This window comes from Anopheles coustani, chromosome 3 (genome assembly GCF_943734705.1).
Source record: "Anopheles coustani chromosome 3, idAnoCousDA_361_x.2, whole genome shotgun sequence".
Classification (NCBI taxonomy): domain Eukaryota; kingdom Metazoa; phylum Arthropoda; class Insecta; order Diptera; family Culicidae; genus Anopheles; species Anopheles coustani.
The window spans coordinates 14446761-14458748 of record NC_071288.1 but is presented as its reverse complement, the minus strand read 5'-3'; the positions used below and the strand labels follow the sequence as shown (position 1 = coordinate 14458748).

Here is an 11988-nt window from a genome sequence, read left to right as displayed (position 1 = left end):
AACTTCCCGCGAGTTCACCAACACTTGCTGCTTTCACTGCTTCGCGTATTCGGGTCGACAAGTGGTGGAGTGCAGGACAGCGAGACGGCGAGGAGTGGTACCCTCCAGGCAACGCGCCTTGATTGTTGCTCCCAATAGTAACAACATCAACAACAATCACGCGACTTATGCCCCCGCGGGCCTAGAGACGGACCGGACCAGAAACCAGATCAGACAGTCGAACCCAAAGCGAACGAGTTGAAGTTGCACTCGGTCGGAGAGTTCTCTTGTGCCGGTAATGGCGGAGACAGCGACGACTAGATGACGCTGAACCCGATGTTGTCCACTCCTTAGGTGCTTCATACACAGGGCCGGTTTGCAACCAGCCAAGCCAACGTTTTCTTGTGTTCTCCACAAGCGTTTGTATCTAGTGTAGTCACGTACGAAATTTGCAAACACAACGACCGGATTGTGCGCGCCCACGGTGACGTCATTGGACGGATGTGTGTTACCGAATATGAGACCGGCCAAAAAAGGGACTGTCACATCACCATCGGCAACGCCGTGTGCGTGTCCAACAACCCATCTAGCGGTACCGCCTTATTACGACTCGAGTTCAGATTACGTGTACCGAGTCTTACCGAGCCTATGGCGAACTCTTCTTGCCCTTGGTGGGGTGTCGCTGTCGTTGTAGTTGTTGTTGTAGTTGTTGTTGTTGTTGTGGGTGGCAGTAAAACGTTCCTTTCTCCTTCTGCAAGTGCCATAAACGTGTTTCTTGGTTTCTTGTAATGATGTTGTTGGTTAACTTTTTGTTTTAACGTTGTCTCGTTTTTTGTGTTTTTCTTCCCTTTACGTAGGTCTGTAGAAACGTGAGTGCATAAGTTGGGAGAAGCAGAAGAAAACAAACCAAAGCGAGCGTCCTGCAAAACATACGTACCGGGAGGGTCGAAGAAAACCGACGAGCCAACATGGACGAGTCCGGTTCGTCCAGCAACGACCACCATCAAGCCACGGCCAACGGTGGGAGCGACGGGTACGCGTACAAGAATGAAATATCCCTCTCGATCGGCGACGACGATCAAACCTCGCGTACGAACAGTACGGCCGTACCGACGCCCTCGCCCCGCCACGTCGAGGTCCCGATGCCGGCGGCGGCCAACGGCGATGAGCGCGAGACGACCAACGAGTACGCCGCGCTGAACCGTTCCTCGCCGGGCGGTAAATCGAACGGCCTGGACAACCCTGCCTTCGAGCTGGAGAAGGAGAAGCGACCACTCAGCTCGTTTGGACACGCGAACGAGAAGTCGCTCGGGGCGATGTCGACCAACGGGAAGACGCCGGGCGAGAAGCCGCTTGCCGAGGCGGTTAACCTGGAGCTGCTGAACATGTCGCTGAAACCGACAACCAACGGGTCGCATCAGAACGGTGGCACGAACGGTACCGCCAGCACGGCCCTGCCGGTCAAGAAGGATACCGAGGTAGACCTCGGCGATCCGTACGATGAGTACTTTGTGCCGGTCAACGAGCACCGGAAGTTCATGAGGTAAGGCCGGGATGGTTAGAAACTAACGGACGCTTCACATTTTTTACGCTTTACGTATCACCTCCCAAGTCCTCTGAAAGTCCTTTCGACCACTCCCTCCATCCCTAATCCACTCCATCCATCTCGATAGCTAAGCCTAATGCCATCCATTGCTCCGCAGTTCCAACTCATTCCAGCAATTCCGACTCCAAAGCGGCTAATCGAAACTAAAACTGGCATTTTCTTTCTCTCTTTCTTTGGATTTTTTTTCTTATTGTCGCATCTTTAATACCGAAAACCATGTCCTTTCGCCACCCACCCTTCCCTAACCACCGTGCACTGCTCCTGTGTGCCGTGTTTGTGTGCGTGTGAATGTGTGCATTCTCTTCCGCTCCGCTATTTGCACCCCGCGCGGACTTGTGTGTTGTGCCCAACTCTGAATTTGACCTGCACCCTCCTCCCCCCGGAAATCGTGGACTCACCCAACGTCTGGTGTTCGATATGTCGGTAGTGTCTCCTTCCAAAAGCCACGCCACGGTCACGCCGTGTACGGACGCCATGGGCGCGGTGTCGACTACACCGGACATTCGGTCAATGAGCCCGCCGCCGGAACGATGGACTATAAACAGTGGAGCAAAATCACGAGGTACCTGGCGCTAGAGCCCGCCCGAAATGCACGCCCTAAGCCGGCATTCGTTCCGTTAACCTGTCACCGTTCACCACCAACACCTACTTCCTTACTACCTCCCTACCGCTGTAGTCCACTGGGCTCCATATGGCAATGTGACTAGCTCTACGGTGATCTCCTTCCGCTTCACAGGGTGTCTGTCTTCCTTCCCTAGGCCTCCAGATACAACTTCCTTCGCCCGGACACAAAACCTACGGAAAGAATCGCTTTGTACTAAAGCAAAATTGAATGTGAATATATCCCGAAATCAGACGGAAAGGGTAAAGTCCCCTGGACTATCAAAATCTCAAAACAGGCTGTAACATACAATGCGAGGAGGGCAGACACATTTTGGCACTTGATTCTATGGACGATATACAAAAGCTCCCCTCTTCTTTCTGACACGACACAACCAGACACAAGGCTGCAGCTTTACTCCGAAACAAACCCACAAACCAGACCTTTACTTCCTGCGCAACTAAATAACTCCCCTCTAAACCTCCCGTCACCCCATTCGGAAAAGGTGAATCTTAAGTCCATAACGAAGCCATTCTAACATCGGATGGTGCGGGTGATCTTGGAGCTTTTAACTGTTTTGCACCCATATTTAGCTCATGCCATTCGTTGGGGAGGGTACATGGCCACACCAGGATGGTGATTTGTTAACGGTTCCTTGTTGTAACCCCATTGTACATTGTTCACAAGGTCGCGTGGTTTCACGAAGAGGCAGAACTACCATCAACGATCCTAATTTGCTTATAATGTACTTCACGCATTCCACATGGGAATGATGTATATATAACAATGTACAGTAACGGCTACATCAGGTAGAATATTGTACGGGATATTTACTCACCTTCAACGCCTATCCTTCGCAGGGGTGAAAAGCTGTACGTCACGAAAGATAAGCGAGAAAAGAAGCGGAAAAACTGGCCGTTCTGGTTGCTAGGACTAGCGGTGCTGCTGGCGGTGATTATCGTCGCAATCTTGGCCGGTTCCGGTGTGATCTTTAACGACGGTCCGACACCTGTCGAGTCGCGCAAGTTTGGTGAAACGGTAGTGTCAGCCGGCGTGTTTGGCGGTAAATCTAGGCCAGGCAATGCGAGCACGACTTCGACGACTAGCACTAGCACGGACTATCCGACGACGCCGTCTCCACCGAGTTCAACCGTGCCACCGGTTCCGCCGTCTACGGAGGAGATAACCGTCTACGTGCCTAACACGCTCGAGGGACAAATTACACTGACCAATGCTGAATTCCTGGACGATTACCGCAACCCGAACAGTTCGGCCTACAAATCGTTGGCCATGGAGCTGGAGGAGGAGATCAAGGATACACTTAGCACTCCCGATGCACGCGGGCCGATCTACGTTAAGATTTTGAACATGAAGTAAGTAACCGTTGCTTTGACAGATCCAACAGGTTGTTGAAATACTAACCCCAATTAACCTTGTTCGGTACAGGCCAGGTTCAGTGGTTGTCGACTATCGCGTCAGCTGGGAGGCGAATACGATGGAAATGTCCGAGGACACAATGAAGCACCGGTTGAGCAACTATCTGCAGCAGAACGGAAACTACCTATCCCAGTACATTGTGCCGTCGAATACGATTCGCGTGGCACGACTGCCGGATCTTTGCATGATGAGAAATTCTGGAAAGAAGTAAGTGTTTTTTGAGACAATGATAATAAGTCCAATTTCTAATACAATCAATACTTTACGTTTGGCACTTTGTTTAGCTGTGAATATGGTTGTACATTCGATGCCAAGATTGGCGATTTTATGTGCACTTGTCCACGAGGAATGCTGCTCAATGATGAGGATGGCCGTACCTGCTACAGCCCGGTACCTGCAATCAATGGAGATGAACCAGCAGATGAAGAACCAAAGAGCGAACCAGAACCGGAACCAGCTAGTGAACCGGAGGCCGAACCAAAGGCTGAGCCTGAACCTGCTAGTGAACCGGAGGCTGAGCCGAAGGCCGAACCTGAACCAGCTAGTGAACCGGAGGCCGAACCAAAGGCTGAGCCTGAACCTGCTAGTGAACCAGAGGCCGAGCCGAAGGCCGAACCTGAACCAGCTAGTGAACCGGAAGCTGAGCCGAAGGCCGAACCTGAACCAGCTAGTGAACCGGAGGCCGAACCAAAGGCTGAACCTGAACCTGCTAGTGAACCGGAGGCCGAACCAAAGGCGGAACCTGAACCAGGCAGCGAGCCCGAACCAGCTAGCGAGCCGGAGCCTTCTAGTGAGCCAGAGCCTTCTAGTGAACCAGAGCCTTCTAGTGAACCAGAACCTTCTAGTGAACCAGAACCTGCTAGTGAACCAGAACCTGCTAGTGAGCCTGAGCCTGCCAGTGAACCGGAACCTGCTAGCGAACCAGCTGCAGAACCTACAAGCGAAGCAACTCCGGAGCCCGTCAGTAAGCCGGAACCCTCTGGAAAACTAGTCACAGAAACTACTAGTGAACCTGAGCCTTCTAGTGAACCTGAGCCAACTAGTGAACCAGAGCCTTCAAGTAAATTGAACTCAGAGCCGACCGCTGAACCAGAGCCAACCAGCGAACCTGAGCCTGCGAGTGAACCACAGGCTGAACCGAAGGCCGAACCGGAGCCCTCCAGCGAACCGGAACCTGCAAGCGAACCAGCACCTACGAGCGAGCCTGAACCCACCAGCGAACCAAGTGCCGAGCCTGCGAGCGAACCTGAACCGTCGAACAAATCAGCGACCTCGTCTACTAGCGATCATTCGGCCAAGTTGATTGTAGTATCATCTACTCCAGAACCAGAGCCTACCTCAGAGCCTCAGCCGGAACCGTCCGCTGAACCTGAACCAGCTGCTGAGCCAAAGGCAGAACCAGAGCCCTCTGCAGATTCTGATTCATTGTCTACATCGACGGAAGGCAAGATGGAACTCTCAAGCACGACTGGAAACTCTCAGCTGAAGGTTGTATCCGGAACATCGACGCAGACTGTTGAAACTCCAACACCGGAACCGGAATCATCGACAGTGGATGTAAAATCTTCTCAGTTTGAAAACTTGCAATCCATGAAGAGTACCACGGAACGAGAAACAACCGTTCAAACCACCCCACTTCTGAGTCATTCTTCTACTACGGATGATTCGCAACTGCCGGACTTTATGTTCCTAGACCAGGACTCCATGCTGAAGCACTCCAGTACTACGGAAAACTCAGTCCCAAAGGTCGTATCAGTGACGGAGCAACAGGTGGTCAGTGACACTCCCGCTCCAGTAACGGAAACGATTGTTGACGATACCCCTATGCCGTCGACCTCGAGTTTCTTCGTACCACCGAAACCGACAAACGCGCCTGACTCAAAGCCGACATCGACCGATGCCTTCCAGGGACGCGCCCTACCGTCGAACATAACGGCTGAACCAGGAAGTGAGCTGTACGCAACATCTAGCCCGATCTCGTTGGAGCAATGGCGTTCTTCGACCAGCTTTGCCACATCAACAGAATCGCTGGCAAGGGAGCAAGGATCGGACGAGACAAATCCTTTCCTTCCGTCGATTGAATCATCCAGCGCCCGTAACAACGGCGCGTCATACGCCGTCACGGAAACTGTCGTTGAGGCAGAAACGGTTGCGCCCATTCTGGCGGGACACAACGAGTCTCCCTTCCTACCGGACGCGGAGAACAATGCCAGCCTGGTGAATATCCTACACTTGGGACTCGATCGTCACGAGGGTGATTTCGAGGCACAGAGCCCCGGGTTCATGGATGTCCAACCGCTAGGAAAAGACAGCGATCGGAACGAGTACAAGAAACAGTTGAACACGCACGTCACGGAGACGATCTACATCACAACGACCATTCGTGCCCCAGTACCGGTGGTGACGGAGTCACTGGAGGAACTCCTCTCGGTGGCCAGTTCGAGAAACATCGTCGAACAAACGACAAACAGTGGCGAGGACTTCATCACGAGCACGGAACGAGAAAGCATCCTAGGTGAACCGACAACTGTCATGGATAAAGTTTCATCGGTGAAGGAAGAGGTTGCGTTCGACGATAACGCTTCAACGGCTACAAGTACAACAACAACAGCGACAACGTCTTCGACGAGGGCGGAAGTAGTTCCGGAAACTACGAGTTCTACGACTGCAAAGACGGCTGAAAATACTACTTCAACTCTTGCGGCAAAGGAGGGCGATGTTGATAGAAGCACCGAACCCATTCCAATAACCACAATCAGCGTAAGTGAGATGGTCACCACAACTACGGAAAGTGAAGAGGAGAAAACGACTTTGAAGCTGGACACAACGGAAGCGTTACGAACTGTGGCTGAATCTACCACAGGAAGTAGCTTTACGAGTACCAGTACTAGTTCTAGTACAACGACTAGCAATGGTACGAGTACGAGTTCAAGTACAAGTACCTCGTCCTCAACCTCCACAACAACCAGCACTACTGCATTGCCTCCAGTGGTAACGGAAAGTCTGGAACGCATTACCGCCATCGAAAAGGATCTCCTAAAAGAGAACGATCTGATAGACGACAGCGATAACATTCTGGACAATGAACTCCGAGTTATACCATTGGAACGTCGGAAGGAGCCGGGTCCAACGAGCACAACCACATCGCCAACGGCAACACTGGCAGAAGGATCCACTACCGAAGCGAACAGTGCCGCCGCCAGCAGCAGTCTCATCCCAACCACGACGACCGGTCATTTTTTAGACGAAACGACGTTTCATTTGATTAGATCAGAGCGATCGAATGGAACGTCGTTAATCGGAAGCCGCTTTTCTGATGTGAACGAAGGCCAGGCGCCGGCCAGCGTGGCGCCAACAACGGAACGGACGGAGGAGAGTAAGGACAGGCTGGAGACGCTGGTGCTGGAGCGGGCGGCCGCGGCCTCTATGTTCACCAAGTGTGCCGTCGGTCAGTTCGAGTGTATCAACGGTACGTCGATCAAGGACGGTAGCTCGTGCATTCAGAAGTCGGAACAATGTGACTCCGTGTCGCACTGTTCGGATAACTCCGACGAGCAGGACTGCGAACGGCTTGGTTGTCCGGGTCACTTCCAGTGTCGCGATGGCGTGTGCCTAGCGCGGCTGCACGTTTGCGATGGCATTGCCCACTGTCACGATGGTTCGGACGAGCAGAATTGTGGTGAGTGGCAGTGTAACTTCGATGAGATCTCGTGCAATCCGGCCACCGGCAACGGACCGTGTCTGCCGGCGCTATGGAAGTGTGACGGGTTGGAGCAGTGTGCGAACGGGTTCGACGAGAGCAACTGCCCGGACACCTGTACGAACGACGAATACTTCTGTGCCGGCCAGCGGAAGTGCATCCCGGAGGCATGGCGCTGCGATGGTGCGATCGATTGTAGCGACGGTGAGGACGAACGGTTGTGCGATTGTCCGCTCGATAGCTTCAAGTGCAACACCGGGGGCTGTGTTTCCGGTGCGTTCGTCTGCGACGGACATCCACAGTGTCCGGATCAGTCGGACGAGTGGAACTGCTACCAGCTCGATACGGAGGGTGGAACGCTAAGGGTGAAGCGTAATTCCTCGGAACCACTCGCCGTCTGCGGAGACGGATGGAACGGCAAGCTGGCGGATCTGGTTTGTGCCGAACTGGGCTATGCGGGCGCACGGAAGATTCTTTTCACGCGGGTTGCCAACACGACCCTGGTGGACAGCATGTACCGTGCTACGGAGAAAGATCGGCTCGAGTTTGAACCGATCCATTCGATGGAATGCAATCGTGGGTTGGAAATGTTCTGCGAAGAATATAGTAAGTGTTTGCGAATAACCCCTCATCAAGCCAATGCGAATATGAGTAAACGATTTCCCTTTCGCCATCATACAGGTTGCCGAAAAGATAGTGTTAACCCCTTCGGTGTGCGAATTAGCGGTGGAACTCCTTCAGAACCTAACCAGCTGCCGGCCTTGGCATTGGCATTCAGCAATAACGCTGCAATCAAGTGTACGGCCAACATAGGTAAGCATACTTCAGGTGCATCGTAAAATACCTCTCTTCCTAACCTTCCTTCGTTATGTTGTTTCATAGTTTCTCCCCGGTGGGCACTGGCCAGCTACACCTGCATCATGGGCAAGACCGAGTTTGTCAACAATCGTAACAACGGTGACATGACGTGGAAGCTGTTTGCCGGCAAGGAACAATTCAATTCGTCACTAGAAGAGAATGCCTTCCGGAGTGCGGATGCATCCTACCAGATTGTGGACATTAAGCGGGTGGTGCCGTATCCTCAGGTAAGGGTCCATCATAATGGCGATATCCGCAAGCAAGGGTCCCTAGGCTAACATTCGATACCACCGATTTTTTCCTAGTCGAAATACAAACAATTTATGTACACCGGTGATGTGGCCCTGCTGGAGTTATCCAGTCCACTGAAGCTGAACAAAGCGGTGGGCAGCGTTTGTATGGCGGAGGCGGCCAGTATCAGCTCCGAGCAGCGGTGTGTCACGGCCGGCTGGGGCTCGGATCTTGAGAATACCGCCACCGCGACACAGTATCTGAAGGTTCTACCCGTACCGACGGTACCGACCGAGCGGTGCAACTCCTCGATGCACTATAACGGTGCCCTGCCTCAGGATGCCATCTGTGCCGGTTATCTTAACAGCAACCAAACGACATGCTACGTAAGTAAATCCTCGTATCGAAATTAGCGATGGACAGCGAAGTTGCTAAATCCTGTGACTTTTCTTCTTAACTCAACACAGAACGACGAAGGTGCTCCGCTGATGTGCTTCAACGTCGATTCCGACCAGTGGCAGCTGGAGGGTATTCTCAGTTACCATGGCAACTGTGGCAAGCGGCCACATCCGGCCATCTACAATTCAATTACCTCAAACATATCCACCTGGATTCGCCGCACCGTCGGCAATGGTCTGATGTTTGAACAGGCCGCCATCACCGTATCGCCGCTGTCGGGCGACGAATCGACCACGACGGCAACACTGTTCGCCTCCTCCTCATCATCTTCTTCTTTCACGGTGGAAAACAGTTCTTCTACCACCACCGTGACACCCGATGTATCGAACAGCAGCACTACAATGGCACCGACGGCGTCCTCGGTAGTAGTTCGGTAATCGGGATGCAATGCGCACTCCGGACCAGCTCGAAACACATGAGCATACTTTTGTAAATAATAGCTACCAGTTAGGATGGGGTCACTAGAACCTGCGGGATACGGGGGGAAATGGAGGGAGAGAACGTATAATTAATTTTTGAAAACATTTTCGACATGATCCTTTCACAACGTGTAGAACACCGACAGTGTGTAACACGCCAGGATTAAAGCTTTCCATCTGGAACCGGTTTCGGTTGCCTAACACGGAAAAAAGGATGAAAGGAAAATGAACAAAAAAGCTACGAAAAATGCATGTAACGCACAGAACACGTATGGAAGGAGGAGTAGTAGGAAAACCTAGTCACAAAAGTCGAATACTTTGTGCCAATAATGAGAACGCTGCGTTTGAACCGGATGTACCAGGTGGAAAGGGACCAGCCCGGCAACAAGCGGGAAGGCATTGTACAGTGAAAAATAATTCCTCTTTTTTAGTGTTTGGAAGGTAAAATTGAACGAATCTTACCGGCGGGTCCATTTAACAGCAGCGGAAACAGTGGCTGGAATTCGAGAAAGAGACAGAGAGAGAGAGAAGCAAAAATCGTCAACGATAATGGAAAATGCACGTTTTCAAAGAGCAAGTAAACGTTTTCCAGTTCTCAAGTATGTCTGTAAAACTCGCCTGTGACAGTGTCAGAGGGAAGCGATATTTCTGTTTTTGTAAGCGGAATTGATAGGACAGTAAAAATAGCACAACCGAACCAACCGAGATGTGAATTAAAATTAAACAAATCATACAAGCGCTCGTGGCGCAAGCAATGGCGTCTCACATATTCTTCCCAACCGATGCGTGCGTGTGGAAGATGGAAGAATTATTTCTCATTAGAATACTCGATGATAACGACCGAATGAAGACACAAGGAAGCTCGGAAAGTGGCCACGTGTCAGTAGCTTCACACCGGTACCGCATATAAAAAGGGCAGTGGAAATGATAGCACACTATTTTTTTAAATTCCCATTTACACATCTACCCAGCAACAGCCTGCGCTGAGGCAAGATGGTTTTGTTTCGAAATATCGCGATGAAAACGGTTATCAAACAAGCAACGTAGAAATTGTATCGTGCAGTTTTTTTCGTATATGTAAAGCAATAAACGATTTACTTCTAGTTTAAAATTACTGATAAGAAAACCGGCTTTTCACTGACCAACGATGTGACACAACTAACAAGACTGGATTATTTCGGACATCTCCCCACAAGTTTCCGCACTAATCGGAATTGAAACGACCATTCGATTTTTAGATAACCTTTTGTCACAAATATATTTGTGTGTGTGGGCAATCGATGAAAATACAAATTTTCTCATTTTTTTATTTTTTCTCTTTCCGTTTTGCATTGCCATTCATTTATAATTGTTATGCTACCGCATTTCGAAGCGCATTTCTACAGCTGAAAACACCTTCCGGAGGAGGAGGGCGCACATGCGAAAAATCATCTTTTTCTACCATCTTTTGGATGTGTGGTTTGCTTTCTCTCGGTTTACTATTTAAACTTTTCACTTCTTAATTCTCACTCGCGGTTTGCATTAAAAAAAAAACGCCACTTTTCATTGGTTTTACCTTGACGATCAAGGAAAACTAAATTAAAGGTTCGTTAAGTTTCCTGCCAACGAAACATGCGAATGCGCGCATCCGGAAATTTGTTCCATATTCTGCTAGCCCTCCTCCTCCTCGTTCCTTCCACTGTGATGATGGTGATGATGGTGGTGGAGGTGGTGGTGGTGGTTCGTGGGTAGCTTTGCTTCATATTTTACTACTAAGGAAAGTTTTATCAACTTTCTATGTGTTTGCCCCTTATGCTCGCTCACTTCGTCCTTTTTGCGTTCTTCTCATTCTCTTCCACTCGCTCGCTCGTTGATTCTTTTCTTTTATCTGTCTAACACATAAAATTATACTAGTGAATTAAAATATGAAATTATTAAGTTCGATTCGCTTTTTACGAAACTCAGCACACTGCGATTTATCTGTGGGATCTGTTTGCGAGTTTCCCTTCCTTAGCAACGAGGCGAAGGGAAAGAATTTCAACCGATTGTGAATGACAGGGAAAAGGAACTCAACTTCTTCCACGATACGCCAGCCATTGCCTCCCATTTCCTATCATTGGTGCGTTCTTCCATTGTAATTCTTTTTGTGTGTTAAATTCATTTCAATACCATTGTACCGTTTCTCGGATGGTGGATGTTCAACTGTTTGTTCCATTTTTCGGTTGCTCCGTCGTTAACACCCTGCAGGAATTCGTCGAACCCTTCAGGAATTAATTCTAACTCTACCAATGTTTCAAAACACCGACGCGTAGGCGGCGTAAAGCATCAAGAACAGTCGACGTAAAAACCAAACAAGCACGTATCGTAAATTGGCAACGGAGTCATATAAGAAGCGTATTTGATTACTGTGGCTAATTTATCCTCACTTTCCAAGGAGACGGATCCAACCGCGAATCTGCATCATACACAATCACACATGCACATTCAAAAAAAAACATTCACGCCACCATACACGCACACACACGCACGCAAACACTCTACTGCTCACGATTCATGTTGTTAAGATTCTGGTGCTTGCTTACTTTCAACATTTGATAGTTACACGCGTAGGTTCTCCATCATCTTGTCCAGATGTAATCCGCAATCGTAGCAAGCTTCGTAGCCAGGATTTGCAGTACTAAACGAAATGCGCGGAAAACTTATGTATTGTGTCAGATTT

At 50.2% G+C, this 11988-nt stretch overlaps 1 protein-coding gene across 1 annotated transcript; it reads left to right on the top strand.

The window, feature by feature from the left end:
* Positions 1–947: 947 nt before the first annotated feature.
* Positions 948–10408, top strand: LOC131272635 (mucin-2-like). The gene is made up of 11 exons (XM_058274449.1): positions 948–1522; positions 2013–2147; positions 3047–3559; positions 3633–3830; positions 3908–4848; positions 4954–5111; positions 5220–7929; positions 8005–8136; positions 8206–8408; positions 8487–8798; positions 8880–10408. Exons 1-11 carry the CDS (start codon positions 948–950, stop codon positions 9246–9248), a joined length of 6246 nt encoding a protein of 2081 aa, XP_058130432.1. The 3' UTR covers positions 9249–10408.
* The last annotated feature ends 1580 nt before the right edge of the window (positions 10409–11988 follow it).